General features: G+C 40.1%; 1 protein-coding gene across 23 annotated transcripts in view; it reads left to right on the top strand.

The window, feature by feature from the left end:
• TCF4 (transcription factor 4) overlaps window positions 1-18090 on the top strand; it is a 350789-nt gene that overhangs the window by 180702 nt on the left and 151997 nt on the right. For 17 of the 23 annotated variants that reach the window (XM_019640672.1, XM_019640685.1, XM_019640667.1 and 14 more), the window contains one exon: window positions 2333-2397. In XM_019640672.1, coding sequence (XP_019496217.1) covers window positions 2333-2397 — 65 coding nt within the window. Of the gene's footprint in view, window positions 1-1850; window positions 2222-2332; window positions 2398-4109; window positions 4280-4781; window positions 4870-18090 lie in introns of those variants that run through there. The other 6 variants (XM_019640682.1, XM_019640678.1, XM_019640676.1 and 3 more) reach the window with 5 other exon arrangements.

The following is an 18090-nucleotide window of genomic DNA, read 5'->3' as shown; positions in this document are numbered from 1 at the left end:
TCTCTCTGTCTCTCTCTCTCTCTCTCTCTCTCTCGCTCATCCTTACTATTTGCACTGACATCCTGGCTTTAAAATAATGGAAGGAATAGCTCTAACTTACATGAATTGAGACAAACCCTGGTAGAAAAATTTCTCTCTCTGAGGTCTGTGTGCTGGACTCGAGTTGAGAAATAATGCCAGGTGGTGAAATTCTATAGAGGATAGCTTCAGTAATTCCTTCTAGAGAAAAAAAAAAAAAAAGATAGCTTTTCTTCCTTCAAACTGTATTTTACAATCCAATTTTTAGAAATTACCAAAGCAGGACACTAGATGTTCAATTTCCTGGGAAGTCAGAGCAAATTCTCTCTCTCTCTCTTTCTCTGTCTCACTCTGTCTCTAGGCCTGTTTGCCCACCTACTTACCTGCCTCTCTACCTGCCTTTCTAGTTATTAAACAAGTGAATATTATGTCAAATTGAATTATCGTGTGGTTGTATTGAAGCTTTTTAGATGAAAGAGCTTAGGAAGGACATACGTCATTTGATAGCTCATAAAGGTCAGGTCTTTTCTGTTGGTAATATCTGTAAAGAGAAGTGTATTTGACTCACACAGGAGAGTGAATATGTCTGTCTGACCATTTGCACTGCTGAGCAGGTAAAGGAGCCTTTTCTTCAATGTAAAATCCTCATACAGTTTGAGTTATTCTGTTAGATCTCCTAAGACTGACATTGTGTGAGATGGTACCCTGTTTCATTAGAATTGAAACTGATATGGGCATTGATTTTCTACTTTGTACTGAACGCTGTACCGGAAATGGCAGGGGTGGGGGGTGGGGGGGGATGTTTTCCCAAGTTTGAGATTCATTGAAATCAGTAGAAAAGTTAAACTGGGGGAGAGAGGGTTAATTTTAAGACTCAGGTTTAGCTGACTTTGAAAATCATCTTCCATTTTATATATATATATATATATGTGTGTGTGTGTATATATATATATATATATATATAGTGACTTAGATAAAAGGTACACTTTTGATCAGATATAAGATTTATTAAAAATACATTCTTTGTGTGGTGCAGGAAGACATACAGTAATAACATTGTCATTGAGCTAAAGGATTTTTAAAAATGACTGCTGATACTCTTAGCATTTGTGTTAACTTGGCTCAGTTGAGGGGAAAATTTGGGGGTTATACACTTTAGACAGATATGCAATCAGCCCCTCAAAATACTAGTTTTGAATTTTCCCATTGGAAAAAAAAAAGAATACTATAGCCCTAGGTATAAAGCACAATGTTTCTTAAAACTCTAGTCTCGAAGAAAAAAGTAAGTATCCTTCAGTCACGGGCGAGGTGGGATTTGTGTTCTTGGGTTCGTGGCCATGTCACTAGCCCTTTTTAATGCCCTGGTATGGACTGATTTTCTGTGATGACTTTCTATGTCACTAAATAAACTACTGCTTAGATCTCTTATAATGTGGTTTCATTGTCTTCCTTGCTGATTATTAAGGCTAAACTTACTTTTAAAAGAAACAAATGAGCAGCCTTTGTTTGATCCTTAGATATGGCCAAATAGCATTGAGGCTGCATGCATCTCTGTAAAGCTGTCTATAGATAAAACTCGGGTTGTTAGAATCGGAACAAGATCTTCATGTTCCATTGTCCCATGTCCTGCTGGGTCTACTGGTAGAATATGAACTTGGGTTCAGAGTGGGCAATTTTTCAGAAGTCCTCTTTCCTAAAAGTAAACTCCATCATCATCTTGAATCATGATGTGATTTACTCCTGGGAAAGGGAGTTTAAAAACAAAAAGAGAAAGAAAGAGAGAGAGAGAGAGAGAGAGAGAGAGAGAGAGACAGACAGAGAGAGAGTCTCCGAATTTTGAATAGTTTCTTTGCTATATTCACCATCTGGAAAGCCTTGATTGATTAGCTTTGGCCTCACCATTAAGTGTCAATATAATCAATGGGAATTACTAGACTAGGGTCATTACATAGATAATTTGCCTGCTGTGTAAATAGAAAGGAAATTGTTGAAATTTTCTGAGAGAGAAAGAAAGTGAAAATAAGGAATGACAATTTGTTTGTTAGAGAGAGTGGAGGCCATTGGAATGACAGTTTTTGGAAGTGTGGAGCAGTTTGGCTAAGAATAGGAATGAAGGATATTTTTTTCCAGTTTATCATAGCCAGCGTGAGGAAGTGTTGTTCCCTCTCTTGCTTGTGTACATTGCCAGTAGTGCCTACTTTACGTATGTAAACATCGGGGAAGAGAAGTAGATGTCTGTTACCTGGAGGAGATTTTTTTTTAAAGGAAAAAACACAATTTACACTTTTTTTGTTGTTGTTGTTTCTCTTGGCAGGTAAAACAGAAAGGGGCTCATACTCATCTTATGGGAGAGAATCAAACTTACAGGGTTGCCACCAGGTAAGTGAGACTTTCGCATGGGGAAGGATTGAGAGAATTTACTTGGTAAATCAGTTTCTTTTGTAAATTAGATGATGCATTTTAGATTGTGACACTAAGATGCACTAACAGTCTGCCGATGCCTCTTTCTTTTAAAAAGTAATGAAACAGCACAGAGCATGGAAGCAATAAACACCTCATCTTTAGATCTTGGGCATATCAGAACTACATTCATTGGCTTGTTTTTATTTCTTCATCCATCAGCCGGTACCAGGGGCACTGTTTGCAAACCAGCGATGTCGGTGAAAGTGGTTTTATCAAAAGAGTTTATTTGCAATTAAGAACTTAAGAATTTCTTACCCTGGAAATACTTCGCTCAGCCATGTGTCAGACCCTGGGTTCCGGTGGCTATTGCCCTAAATTATAGTTTTCATAGGGGCTGTATGATGTTGTGTGAAAACAGGGTTGTACTGAGGGATAAAAATGTCTGTGAAAATATGATTTGTTGTCCCTTTTTGTTTCTGAATTGTTTTTGGCTGGAAGTCAAGGCCAGCAGGCTAACAGCAAAGCCGTCTCAAGGGAAGCATGCGTGAGCTAGAAAAATAAGAGTACTTTAATTAAATAATAAAATGCCAGTGTAATACAAAGGTATAGCATGTGTGCGTCTGCGTCTGTGTGCACTCTCCATTTGCATACTTTGAACTCTCCAGAGAAAGCCCAGTTCTAAAAATACTATCACTAGCCAAAAGTGTAAGCTTTGTTTCTAGACAATTGAGATTTTCTAGATGCTTTCTTTTTAATTTTAGTATCGGTAGTAATCATGTTTAAATTTTTTGTTTATTTGTTTTTTTAAGATTCAGGCTTTCTTTTTAAAAGTGCATTCGTTTCTTACTTTGGAAAACTCTTGGTAGAATTTAATACTCTTTTTTAATATTCAGAGCTTTCTACTGTTTTATTATTCACCCAAACAGAATGTATGTTCTTTTTGTGTTGGAAAGGGAATGCTTGTTCTCTTGAACCTGCTCACCCTCCCATTTTCTTTAATGATACAGAAAAAAAAAATCATTTAAAAATGTTAAAACAACTGTTTAATATATCCTGAAACATGTCAGCAGTTTTAGTAATGAAATAGAGCCCATGAAGGAGGTTTCCTTTTCTTATCAGTCATCTATCACTAAAGGTGGAATTCTGGTGGAGTCTTCTTTTTTCTCCCCCCCCTGGATATATTTGCATTTTTCAAGTTTACTCCTTTGGCTCAGCCACCAATGCAGTCATATTCAGCATCGAAAAGATTTGTTGCGAGGAGGTGAATGGTGCCTGGTTAAGAACTCCTGCTGCACAAGCTGCAGAGTACAGTTCATGGCAGTTTGTTTGGAAAGAATTCTGCAGGAAAGAAATTTACAGCCATTCCAGCGCAACGGAAACATCTTTGGAATGTGAGTGCAAATGTTCGGCGTAGATAGCCAGGGCGACAAGCCTCTCAGTGCTGAGTCTCTGGTGTAAAGCTCTCAATTCCTGCAGAAGAGCCTGTTCCTGTGTATCTGGTTTCTGAGGGTCAAGGCAGAGGTCGTTGGAGTTTTGGGGAGAAGAAAGTTGACAACATCCTTCCTTTTTGCAGATGGTCATGGCAGAGGTCTGTGTTTTGCTGGGCCTCTTTTTCTGGTCAATGAGAGAATAGGCTTCCTCGCCCCTGTATCCTTTCTTACTAATAGGAATTGGCGTGATTCCTCACAGACACAAAGATTTCCTCTGCTGAGTAAGCGCGGGGCCCCTTAACTTGTGAAAGCATCAAGCAGACCGCGTGAGTCTGTCTGTGTATGTGCAGGGACACAGACCCTCCCTCGGTTTGTGGGAAATACTTCCCTCGGGTGAAACTGAAGTTCATTTTTTTGACAAACACAAGGTGAGAAGTGGAAGGGGGCAGAGGGTGGAGTGTAGAGGTGGACGGACTGGCATGGGATGGCTGAATTTCTGGGCCTTGGGAGGTTCCTTTTGAGACATTCATGGCCAGGAAATTTCTGTTGTATACAGGAGTATGATTGCATATGCTTTTCTTAAAAAGTCTTGATAATATAGATGTGGAGTGTGGATTCTTCTTATTTCTGCTTCATGGTTGTGAGCCTTGCAAGAACTCTCTCTGTGCTTAGCATGGTCTCAGCAGTATTCATGAACAGTGTCATCACTTATGGATAAATAAAAGAGTGAAATTTTGGAAATTCCCTGATTGAGGAAATAGGGGCCGGAGATGAAAAGTATACATATGATGAATTTCTGCTTTCTGTGAAATTTGAGAATAGAACAGACCATATAGTGTGTCTTCCAGTGAATGAGTTTCTGTGGTGCCGAATTGTTTTTGTTTTTTGTTTTTTTTTTTTGAATCCCTATCTCTGACACCAGCTATCCAAACCAAAAAGAAAGGCAGATTCTCGGTGTCTTGGGCTTCAAGTCTAAATAGCAGATCACAGCTGAAATGATTCCTCACTGTGTGGCAAGGTGAGTGACTTACATAGAGGAGAGGCTTTTGTTTTCTCCTGTCTGCTCCATTATAGAGAAGCAGGGTGGAAAACCTTTCTATGATATGCCCTAAGGAGCATAAAAGCTGCTTTATTGTATTATAGCAAATGTATCCTGTGGAGTTATAGGGCGAGCGCCGTTACATGGGAACTTGCTTATTCCAGTCCCAGTAGCCTTTTGTTTGGTGTAGAGAGAGAGCGGTGGTAAGCAACAGGTAGCAAAACACTGTCTGGGAGAAATGTATATTGTTTCAAAATGTATAAGGTTTAAACTTTTATATTTAAACATTATGTCTCTCTTGAAGATTTAACACTCGTAGTGATATACATGTGGCTTTTAAAAAATTGACTATTTTAGCTGAAAAATAAAAGCCGGCAGGTCCTGTATTATCAATTAAGTTGTTTTCATTAAAAATCGTAATGGGGTAATATGAATTTATTATTACATTTCTACATAAAATGATCAGAAATAATCATGGTGACTTTTTCAGACTTTTGAAATAGTATAGAAAATGTACCAGTAGACAAACCAAAGCGGCCAAATGGACTTTTTTTAGTTCTCACTAAACATGGCAAAACTAATTTAAATCAAATTGGGGTACGGAAATCACACCCAGGCTTAAAGTGTTCTTGCCAAATTGCAACCTCATACTACTTTTACTGGCAGAGAAAATAAAATTTATAATGGAAAGTCTGACAGAAATGAAAATGAGCGGAAAGAAAGTTTTTCTCAAGATAGTCCAACCCTAACATGATAAGCAACAACTAGTGTACCGAATGGGCATCGCTGCAGAGGACAAAAGAGAAAAAAAATGTCATTTGCTTTTGGCCTCTTTTGCTGCTTTGAATAGGATGTGTGGCAATTGGAAACTTTTTCTTTTTTTCTTGCTGAGATCGTCTGTTTTTGAATGAGATGATGATGTCAACACAAATGATTGCTATTAAGGCAGAAGATTTCCCCTTAAATGGAAATTCAGCATTGATTATCAGGCGTTATTTGTCTTTTCTTTCTGGGATATAGCCCAAGTCTCAGACAGTGGTTTTGTTATTAATATCTCCTGAACTAGGTGTGTGTGTGTGTGTGTGTGTGTGTGTGTGTGTGTGTGTGTGTGTGTGCGCGCACGCGTGTGTGTGTAATACATGGAAAGCTGGGCCCTGACACCAGTTAAGTAAGATGCTTATGGGCCTTAGCTTTTCTAACAACTCCCCTGCTGATTCTAATGTGCAGCTTGGTTTGGTGATTTTCTAGAATGTTCTATAGGAATATACTCCAAAGATCTGTGTTCGAAATGTGGTGTTGCCTCCGACCTTGAAAAGGGTTTTAGACTTCTTGCCTTTATTTGATTATTTAAGACATGGAAATCTATTGCATTTGTACTTCATTTAACAAGCAATGAAAATTAGTGACGTGCTGAAAATCAGTAAGATGCCTTGAAATCTTTATGCAAAATTCCACAACTGAATGTCCCATTTCATAGCTTATTTTCTCTAGTGAAGTCCAAGGCCTTAACCTTACCCGCATTCTTTTTCTCCCTCAGCAAATAATCAAATAGGACTGTGCTGATAAAGTTATTTGACGTCTCTATCTTAAAGCCAATGGGATTTAAGAATTAGCCCTAATCTCAAATATCTGCGTTAAATTTCAGTAACTTGGAAGCTGTAGAGGAAACAGGTCTTCTCTATATGTAATTTAGTTTCCTCATAAACCTAGTGATTTTTGATTCATTGAAATTAAATGTAGATTTGTTTCTGAAACAAATTACTTATTTAAGAGTTCATTTTTTCTTTCCATTATTTTTCTTTTTGATACAAAAAGGATTACAAATTATATACTTTCAAAACTTTGGCCCCTTTAAGTTTTTTTTATTGAAAGTCATCATAGAAAGGAAATCAGCAAAAAAGGCATGAAGTCCTTTTGCTCTTTTTATGAAAATGGCTCTTTAGGCCTTGTGTCAGCAGAAACACATCTTGGTTTTTAATTTGACGTTAGGCTTAATGTGTTTCTTCACATTGTGCAGTAATTCCGTGCCTTCTTCCTGGGACCCTCTCCTACCCATGGGCTGCGTTATATCCTGTGTGTGTCTGTGTACTTCCTGCCTTAGCGTGCGCTTCACTTCATAGTGCTTTTCCGGTTTGCCATTATTTCTGTTTATTGAATGCTGGTCTCCACCAGGATCCTCTAAACTCCTGGAGGGCAGGATCCTTGTCGGCTTTCCCTTGAGCTGTGTGGACTCTGTGCCCAGCCGTGTGATGACTGGGATGACCTAATGTTTATGTCTCCAGCATCACTTGTAGGAATCATGTCTAGAGTAAAGCCTGAATAGCAGTGTATGAGAGCCACTCAGTGAGCTTGCCTGCCTGCCTACGAAAACCAGAAAAGCATCCTCTCTCAAAGGCTTTTGGAAATCCCCCCTTCTTACGTGCTGTGCAGACCCTGGAATGACCCAGAGGCCATATCCTGGAGAGTCACTTGTCACTCGCTTTCCAGGGGCTGAGGACTGGCCTGGTGGCCTCACTGTTCTAGGCCTGAAAGGAGACGATGAGGGAATTATAGATGTTCTGTGTTTCCGGTGGGTGTGTGATTGGAACCAAAGGTCAGAACCCCTGTTGGTTTTGAATGTGCCAGCATGGGACAGAATAGTTAAAATCCCGGCAGTTTCAGACATCACAGGACCTGAGTTTGCCGTGGGTATGCCATTGTGGCTTGGCCCGAACGCTGATTTTTGGGCAGTAGCACGTTCATTTTGGGGCGCTGCTGTGGGTGTACCCCTCTCCCAAAAGCTTCCCAACACCCACCAAACAGGAGAAGGGAGCCATTCTTTCACTGATTGGTTAACAAATATTTGTTGGCCCTCTAGTCACGTGTTAGGTACCACGGAGAAAAACAAGGGGAAGCGTTGTACATCCTCCCTTCCATCCCCGCCGGCAGCTTTCTGGATATTAAGGGGCAGGACCAAGGTCCATTTATCTAATTAAAACAAATTTTAATATGATAGTATAGATTTTCAAATACTCAGAAAACTTGAAAAAAATAATGAAACGAAGGGCATATACTCACCACTTGAACAGTTGTTAATATTTGTTATATTCGCTTTATGTGTTTATAGGTATATATTTATATATTTTTCAGTGAACCATTTTTTCAGTGCAATATCTAATAAGGTTTTACCCCTAGATTTTTATCATGTATCTCTTACAATTAAGAATACTTGCCTATTTAACTAAAATATGATTATCACCCCTAACAAAATAAACAATAGTTTCCTAACTTAGTACCCAATCTATATTCAAATTTCTTTAATTGCCCCATGAAAATGTCTTTTAATAGCCTTTTGTGTGTAGGGGGGGTACATTGCATTTATATGTAGTATTTGGTTTCTGTGTCTCTTTATAATTTCTTTTATACTAGAACAGTTTCTGCAATTTTTAAAAAATTGATATGTCCCTTCCAGAGATTAGGTCAGCTGTTTTAAAAAATATACCACCACCACCACCACCCCTTTCTAGAGTTGTTGGCTTATTTCTTTGTGGTGCTATTTAATTTGTTACTCTACCACTTGTCTTGCCTACAAATTCAAAATTAGGTCTTAAGGCTTATTCAGATGAAAGTGGGCCTGAGTGTTTCATAGATGACTCTATGTGCTTCATACCGCATTCCAGCCAGAGGCATGTGATGTTAAGTTACATTGTATTGGTAATGCTAACTTTAATCACGTGGTGAAAGTGGTACCCTGACCCATCTTTCCCCTGTAAATAAACATTTCCCTTCGGCAATTAGCAAACAATCTTTGTATTGACACTTTAGCACTAGGCAGCTATCCCTGTTCCCGAACAATCTTTAACCCAATGGTATTAGCATGCATTAATGATGCTTGCGTGAGTCCAAGGTCTTTGAACTAATGATTTTTTTAAACTCCATCATTCCTTTTACATTTATAGCTGACATTATTCTGTGAAGAACTTTCTTTTATTGTTCATTTCAGCACCGTCAACTTAAGTGCTTCATACATATACAAGTATAATGTTAATAATCAAAATTAAATACCTTACCTGGGGGAAACTGGAAGTATTAACACTTTCTTCAAATCTTTTAAGGTATATTGTTGATCAGAAAAATAGTTATGGCTCAGGCTATTGTTCAGAAAAGCTTTAATGTAGGAGGGAGGAGGTGATTATGTGTATGTTTCCTTACAAACTAAACTCTAGTCTTGTTTTTTTGGTGGTGGTGGGGGGGGTGGAGAACCTGAAATTTGGAACTTGATGACTATCTCTGTACCCCTAGCAGTTAGATTTATTTTGCTACAATTACTGGAGTTTCTATAGATGCTCACTGGCCTTCTCTAGTCTAGTAATTATTCTTAAAGATCTCACAAGGTTGACCATCAGGCTGATCCACTGCGCCTAGGGGGTGCTGTGATGCTCTGGGAGGTTGCTCTGTCAAGGACCATTGAGAGAGCGGTTCCAGCCCCTTCTCCAGATGTGGCTACAGAGTGAATGTCAAAATGAGTGAATTTCTGTGTTAGTTTGGGCTCAATGTAGAGGAAGCCTGGGAAACTAATATTAGGTGCCAGTATAAACCTCCAAGGTCATTACTGTGATTCTTATTTGATAATTAAGAAGATGATGCTCAGAAAAATAAAGCAAGCCGACACAAGGCCTTTCCCCAAGTAAGTTTCAGAGCCAGGCTTTGGACCCTCATGTCTAATTTTAAAGCCAGTGCTTTTCCAATTTGGGTTTCCTGCTGCCCGAGCCCATGGTGAGGTGTTTAGGCCTCTGAGCCCACCCAGACACCCACTGTCGGTGGATTCCAGGCACACTGCCGATCCGGGCCTAACACGGTGCCTGAACAGGGTGGCATCCCTCAGGGCTGCCCAGGTGCACTTGCACTCTCAGTACGGCTCATGCAGGCAGGCAGGGAAGAGGGTGGGCCACGCTGTTCCTGAACACCCAGCCTTTCAAAAAGAAATTAAACCACATGTGTCTATATGAATAAATATTCTGTAACATCCTCAGAATTAGCATATGCGATTGCATTAAAACCAATGAAGATTCCCTGTGAAAAGGCTGGGGTAGACTATGCCAATTCACATTTTAGCGTGAACGCTTTCTTAAAAATATATAGATTATATGTGGGCCTTGCTTTTTTGTGCAATGTGGGCAAAATATGGTTTGCTATTAAACAAATTTGGGTCCATTGTAGAACAAATAATTCTTCCAAAAACACAGGAACTATTTAGAATGGAATTCTGAAATAGTACCATTAGCAGACTCTTTAAATGTGACCCAGTAATTTTTTGATAATGGCGTTTAACTCATATATTGTGAAATATATGAAACAGTAAGCATGTCTTAGAAGCATAGGCAAGTTTTATCCAACAGTTCAGGACAGCGAGAGCGTAAGAAAAAATCGTTAAAATTGTTTTCACATGATTTTTATGAGACACCAAAGAAATGGAGTCCTGGAATCTAAATTGAAATTTTACCAGAATCTTGGGGTTAACTTCTCTTTTCTTATGAAAACTATTCAGGGGTTTTAATAACTAACAATTAGGACTATAATTCATCTTTATATTTTTGATATGTAAAGAGAAAGGGGAAAACCAATTCATGCCTAAACAAACAATTGATTTAACCCTGAGGTATACGTGGATAAAATTTAATGTTGAAATGTCTGCTTATCATGTAGAAATCTGTATAGCCCTGTAGCTTCTATCCCTAAGACAGACAATATATTCACAATTCAGCGCCAGGAAAACTTTTCAATATGAAACGGCAGAGATATTCATTCCTTTGTCTACAATCATGCTTGAAAGGATTCCATCATTAAGAAAATGTCTCCTGAAGCTCTTAAAACTGAAACCCCAAGTTAAAATATTGGGAGCACCGCAAGATACCAACAGAAGCCCGTAATTGTTTTAGAAATAAATACATTAGAAAGGAACAGGTACTGAGCCTGCTGCTGTGTCCGATGCCTGCTCAGAACTGAAGAACCCCAGACTTTGAAAGAGTGTGTGTGTGTTCTGGATGTTGATGTGGATTTCTTTACAAATGCTTTCCCTCACAGATAATCTAAACCGAGCTTCCTAAAACATGGGCCTTTTTTGTTCAGTGGGTTATTTGTTATCTAACGGAAGTAGTTTTTTGGGAGAAGAAATCTGACAAGAATAACAAGAATACATAGTTGCACTTGCTTTAGCATTTCTAACACACAAATGTTTTTTCATAGTATGGCACTTATTTTTGTCAGACATCTTTGTACTTAATAAAGGGAGAAGTCAGACTTTTGTGGGTGGTCTCTTTAGCCTGGCACTTCCCCAGATTTCATTGAGTAGAACATACAAGTATTATCACTGTTACGTTCTTATGGTTTTTGGTGAAATCTATATATCCATTGATTCCATTAACCTCTCCTTTTAAAAGACCTTTTCCAGTGAAGGCTTTCTATGATGTTTTAAAAAATGACCAGGTATATCTTACTTTCAACCCACCTCAGAGCCACGTTTGTGTGAATTTGGGACTATGACAATTTGGTGATAAGAAAGTAATTAAGGAAGAACTTCATTGAGGGTTTTAAGAAGTGACCGTCCCCTAGAGGTCTAGATGTGGGGGTCCCTGTGTGTTGGGGTCTGACTGTGCACGCACACAGAATAATTCAAGTTCATTTGCACCGTGTTAATGAACAGCAGGGCACTGAATCTTTTTAGTTTTATTGGTATTGTATACAGTAAGTTATTAAATTTCATCTCTGTAATACACCTGCAGTAAAGTAACAAAACATTGCTGCACTTAAGGAACGTGTGTGTGGTACAATGCCCTCCCCCGTCATTTCAGCCCCCCCCCCCCAACAGCTGCTTACAGATTTCAAGATCCATTGTATATATTCCCTTGAGCCCACCTCTAATAATCGAGACACATCTGCCATTGCAGTATTATAGGCATATGTAGTTTTATTGAAAACTATACCTGTAAAAAAAATTAAATAACTCCTACCTCAATTAAATTGGCAAGCTACCTTTTGCAAAGATCATATTGCAGACCTCCTGAGACTCAGTGAGTTCATTTTATTCTTATATTACAAATCACTAAATATGTTATTTTTATTTAGCCAAGTAGCTAGCTTTTCTCATACTTTGATGATAAGTCACTTTCATCTATCCTCATTTTTGTTTCCCCTTTCCCCTTACCTTTACATAATTGAAAAATAATGCCATGCAAGGTTTATGAAGGAAACACTGAGAGTCTGGCTACAATAAACACAGGCTAAGTCAAGTGAACAGGAAGGACTCTTGCATGTAGCTTTAATTTTCAAGTGATTGTTAAATAGATATAAAGGTTACATAATCAGGATCGAAACTTTCATTCATCGTGTCAGAGCTTTGACAGAGATTTTTTACAAGTTTCTTTCAGAGCCATTTGATCATAATGGCAGAATGGAAACTAATTTGAAGAGGGAATGAATTAGTCGATCATACAAGCATATACTTATTGGGTTAAATCCCTTGCCTTAATATTTGCATTTTGTTGAATATTGGGTCAGTTATGAATGTCTGTAAAATATTTTTTTTTATCCAAACAGGAATAATAGTAAAATATTTTTGGAAATAAAAATATTTCTGAGCATTACCTAATTCTCACTTAAGGTATGTAGGGTCTTTATATTGCTATTCATAGTGAGTTAATCGTGCCACTGTTACAATAATTTAGCTAAGAAGAAAAATTCATAAATTTGCTTCATATTTTCGTAGAAGAATCCAAAGAGAAGATGCCCACTATGTGAAAAGAAAGAAAACTATATATCCTTATGGGAGAATAGGAAGTTTCCTCATTACGTAGTTTCGTAGAAAAAAAGAATGTTTTGTGTTATTCAAAAGGACTTTGTGTAAATGGACTGAGGGATTGAGAGGTGGATCCCTATCCCCAAAGTGAGTGTAGACTCAGAAGATAGATCCTCTGATGACAGTCAAAAGGTAGATGGTTTCACAGGATGAAGTCACATATAAATATTGAGATAGTTGCTGTAGTCTATCAAGTAGCATATTGGTCACCAGTCAGGAATAAAAATAGTTGCATGTTTAAATGATGAATTTTCTTTTTTGTTGAGAATATTCATTAAAATCAGTTGTCCTTTGGTTCCATCGGGGGTTACCTGGGTCTGTGAGTTTATGCTCAGTCTGTAATCAGCTATGATATTTTCTGCCCCACCGCCCCACGGTTCACAAGGATTCAGTGTTTAGTGGGGATAAAAGCCTGAATCCTGTACAGGGGTCATTGCTTTCAACTAGAACCCAGAACACCCAAGACAATCAGAATTCAAGAAATTAGAAGGATTTCAACTTTTTAAGTTGTCGATAGAAAAATACATTATAAATTCTAAATAAAAATCTTTACAAACAAAACTGATGTACAAGTTGGGGGCTACAACTTCATGTAGACCATACCACCCCTTTGAACCCCCATCCACTGAACTTTCTTCCCTTGGATGTGATTGACTCATGTGGAGATATCTATTACCAGTACCTTGGAACGGTGAGGTCCGTTTGTCACACTGAGCTCTGCAACCCTAGAACTGTCATGTGTAGAGTGACTGGTATGACACAACATCAGTGGTAAAAGATTAGCTGTGGACAGTGATATGTGGCAAGGAAGAATGTGAACAGCTGCCACTACTAGACATCATCCTTTAAGGAGTCTTTCTGCATGTCTGCCATTTATCTGTCTTAACCAAAGAGAAGTCACTAATATGGACCTATTCTTCTCTTAGCTATCACCACTTAGCTACCAAGTAAGATTTGCTGGAACTTGTTTTCAGAGGGCAGCTCCTAGATGCCCTTTTAGCAGCAGAAAGAATATTTATGTTTGGGGTTTTGTATGTGGGGGAGAAGGTTTCTCTACTCGCTTTTGCAGATAACACAAATACCCTATCATTGTTGGACTCCAGACTGTCCATTTCATCCTTCATTACAAAGCAGACTTTCATCTCATTATATCCTAGGTTACTGAACTAGACTCTGAAATTGTATAGTGTGGCCTCAGAAGCTCACAGATGTCAAGATTGGAGGCTCCTTGGAGTTCCAACCAATATATCTCTCTTAGTTACCTGGTATAAATAATTTTATCTGTGATGTAGATATTGGTAAGTGATGCTTAGAGATAAAAGGCAGACAGACTAAATCAGCTCTGTAGAATATCAATCAGAACATTCCAGAGCATTCAACAATTATATATTCCGCCACACTTTTATTTGGGTGTTCAGTAAACATTTATTATGAAATAGCACTCTGTGCCCCACCTCCAAGATCATATCACCATCTTGGTAGAGGGCTTGAGCTATTTGCATAGTTACCTAATTTGAGACTCTAAGACATAACTTTTCAAATTCATATTCTTACTTCTATTTAGATATATTTTTCAAGAGGTTAGAGTTTGGCAATTACCAATTAGATAATTCAGCTAAAGCATTGTACTTTTGACCTTGCATGTTACTGATTGAACTTCCCCTCTGGATTAGTTCTTTCATGGGTGTCCATTGTCTTGGGGACTGACCTCGAGCCACCATCTGACACTATTCTGTCTCCATCACCCCATAAGCCCTCAGTTTCCAGATGTCATCAGATCTCTACCAATACATCTCCTGTCGCCCACACTCCCAGTCACTACTGTTCTGTCTCTGCTGCTCTGCTTTTCTCCGCCCCCACCTTCTCCCTCACAGAGGGCCCCTGGAGTGAGAGTCTCCACAAGACCCACAAGCTGTTATGACCACACTTAGTTGCCATCCCGCCATGTATTGGCAGCCTGGTACTGCCGTAGCCTCCAGCCTGGTCCTTCACACTCGCCACTCACCTCTGGTGTGCCAGCCTGACTGAGTGGTTTGGAGTTCCCTCGACGGCTCTTTCTTGGTTCTGTCTGTCCTTACAAGACCCCTTCCACTGACCGGGAGTGTCTTCATCCTGCCACCCTCTCCTGCCCTACATCCCTTTTACCAGATAACTCACACTCTTTGTCCAAGGTGCAGCTCAGGCATTGTTTCCTCTGGCGACCCTTGGTGTCATAACCAGGCCAGAACTAGATGGCTCTCTTCTGTGCACAGGTAGCCTGTGGTGCATGTCTCCATTCTAGCAATCGTCACTCTCTCTATAGCCAGCGAAGGTCAAGGACGAGGCCTGGCATCTCTGTTCCCAATGCCTAACAGGGCACACTCAGTGAGTGTTAGCTCAGAGTCAGTGGATGGATGAGTAAATGAATAAGCGAATCAACAACAGTAACAACTCGTGTAACTTGCGAACAAATAACGTTTGCGCAGCTTCATGCAAACTTCTTGTCTTAAATTAATCATGCCAGGAACTCCAGTGAGGTAGGAACTATTTCTAACCCCCATTGTATTGGAAATGAAATAGAGACCCTGAGCAATTTTGTCACTATGAATAGCAAGCGGCAGAAATGGGACTGGAGGGTAGAGTCCTTTGGTTCCAGATGTATCATTGCCTCTATCGCTCTTTAACCCTGGATAAAGTTGCTGAAGCCTTTTGTTCCAGCAGGTAGCTTACAGAGTCTTCTCACAGATGGTTCCAGTTCTCTTCTCTCTGTTTACTTGGGGATCAGGCAGCTTATTGGCCCATTTCTGTCAGTAAGAATGACTGCATTTCTGAGGAGGGTACAATGAACCCAGCAATCTATATATCAAGAGCATTGTCTTTAGAGAGCTAAAAGAAAATAGTTTCAATGTTTCCCATAAGTAATTACACACTGCACACAATGCGGTGTACATTTCCTATGGTATCAGTTACCTGTCAGTGGTAGTAATTCTGTATTGCTCTGATTTGAAAGGACCACGGTAATGATGAAAGGGACCCTGGTCCACCTGAGAATGCCAAGGCCCTGAAGGTCAGGTCCAAGTGCATCTTGCTCCCAGGTCTCATCCTCCTTTACTCTCCCTGGTGCATCTTGCTTGGAGAGGGTGGGTGGGCACAGGGAAGAAGTGGATGCATTGAATAGGTCATGAATTGTTTCTTCATGTTTCCTCCACGTTATTCTTTTTCTGATAACCTTGAGGTAGGCTATGAAAAAATATAATAGGGGTGACCGGTTAGCTCAGTGGGTTAAAGCGTGGTGCTGACACCACCTAGGTTGCTGGTTTGATCCCCGCATGGGCCACTGTGAGCTGCGCCCTCCCTAAAAGAGTCAACTATGCCATTGTAGCATGAAAGCAATGTGTAACCAATGACCATGGCTGTTCCCCAATAAAATTTAAAAAAAAAAAGAAAGAAAAAATAATGATAATAATGAGTTTAGCTTTTGTTTATAGTATTGAAATCCTTAAGGATAGCATGTTAGTAAGAAGGAACCTGAAGGGTACCAGGTGCCCAGTGCTGCTTTGTAGCAATGGGAAGCTAAGGCTCAGAGCTGTTAAGAAGCTCGTCACTGTCACACAGCAGATGTCACTCATGGACCCACACAACACAGTTAAGATTCCAGTAGCGTGTAACATTGACATTTTTCCTTGAAGTCTTTGTAGCCTCTTAACTCCAAGAACACACGGCCACCCTAGACCATGAAGTAATAGCCAGGAGCAGCTGGAAATACATCCCGAAGAAATTTCTAAACGAGTGTCCGTCCCTTTGTTCAGCTCCCACTGAATCGCATTGTCACAGAGCCAGAGGGTGTCGTTTGCTTGTAAATACTGAGTTTTTGAAATGTCACTGTAACACTGGAAAAATGTTGTCTCGAAAGGTTGCCAAAGTGACAGAATCCCGACATTGTAAATACCAGCCAACACAAGTGCTCACAAATGACAGGAATAAAATATACTTGACTGAATCCGTAATAATCACTGGTAACGCTGTTTACCCTCGGTGACCAGGAGCTGTGAACTTGGATAAAAAGCACATGTGTGCAGATACCATTAATGTGCCTGAGCCTCCAGCCATTCCAGAATGATTTGAAGGAAAAGCTGCCTAAATATGTAAAAGCTTCACAGTAGCTAAGAAGCAAGTGTGCAGGATAGGGTGTCAGGCAGCCCTCATGGCCGGAGAGAGCCTTGACTGTCTTCAGCCCCCCAGAGGACAAATAAGGCCTCCACTGTTCTCGTCAGAACCCGGCTGTGAGCCAGGCTGAGGACAGTAGGTTCTCCATTTTCCATAGATGTGATTCCTAGAAGGTCCATGTGCCACAAGCAAGAGCTCACGCACATGCCATGTTCTCAAGAGAAAGAAAATATGGAATGGACTTAGCGATGAAAACCTCAGAGCTTCCAAAGCAGGATCCCCTGAGAAGCTGAACTAGACCTTCACGTAAGAAGGACGGATGGGCAGTGAAGACTCCCTCCAGCCCTAATACTTCTATAGTCCAGGCTTTTTCTTAATAAGAACGTCTTCCTTGGGCTAAATGATTGCTTCCTTCCCTCTTCTGTCCTAGCATTAATGGTGCCTGGACATCAGGGGCGCTAAGAGATGTATAAGGTGGCAGGCCAGCGTCCCTTAGCCTCTGGTGTGGTAGTCTTCCCAGGAGCTCTCGGGACAGTGGAGACTGAATGACAGAGGGCTGGACCCTCCCAGTTTTTCCACTGGTGAAAGAGAGATCCAGCTGACTAAAGAAACAGGGGAGTGACATAGCAGTCCCAGGAGCTGCTCCATTGCTGCACTGAAGTGGTGCGTGGGGGACAACTAGGGCTGCTTGGAAAGACATCCTTAGGTTCATATGTGTGCGAAATACTTTTTCTTTTTTCTTAACATATTCCCGTGTTGTTTGATCTCTCTCTCTCTCTCTCTCTCTCTCTCTCTCTCTCTCTCTCTCTCTCTCTCTCCCCTTTCCTCCAGTAAGCATTGCTTTCTTAACTAAAAATAAAAGCTGCATTCAATATTAGAAATACTCAGTGCTGATGAGATTTGGGGAAAACCACAAAATTATACATTGCAAATTGACGTTGGACCAGGAAATCATGACGATTGTGCATCTTGGATTCTTATCCTGATGAAAGTATTTGTAAGAAGGGACGAGCTCTGTCAGAAGGTGCCCACTTTAGTATTAGCTGGAACAGTGGTGAAGAGTTTGAAATGACCTGGGTGTCCCAGGCTGTGACATGTTGGTGTCCGTGAGTAGTCTCTGTGGGGGACAATACAGCTTTAAAAGAGCTTGGGCAGAGGAGGGAACAGGAGTGTCCCAAGCCCTTAGGAACTCAATGGTTGGCCTGGCATCCTGATGACAT

Source organism: Hipposideros armiger, unplaced genomic scaffold (genome assembly GCF_001890085.2).
Source record: "Hipposideros armiger isolate ML-2016 unplaced genomic scaffold, ASM189008v1 scaffold_52, whole genome shotgun sequence".
NCBI classification, from domain to species: domain Eukaryota; kingdom Metazoa; phylum Chordata; class Mammalia; order Chiroptera; family Hipposideridae; genus Hipposideros; species Hipposideros armiger.
Note: the sequence above shows the minus strand (reverse complement) of the source record. Positions and strands in the feature narration are given on the sequence as shown.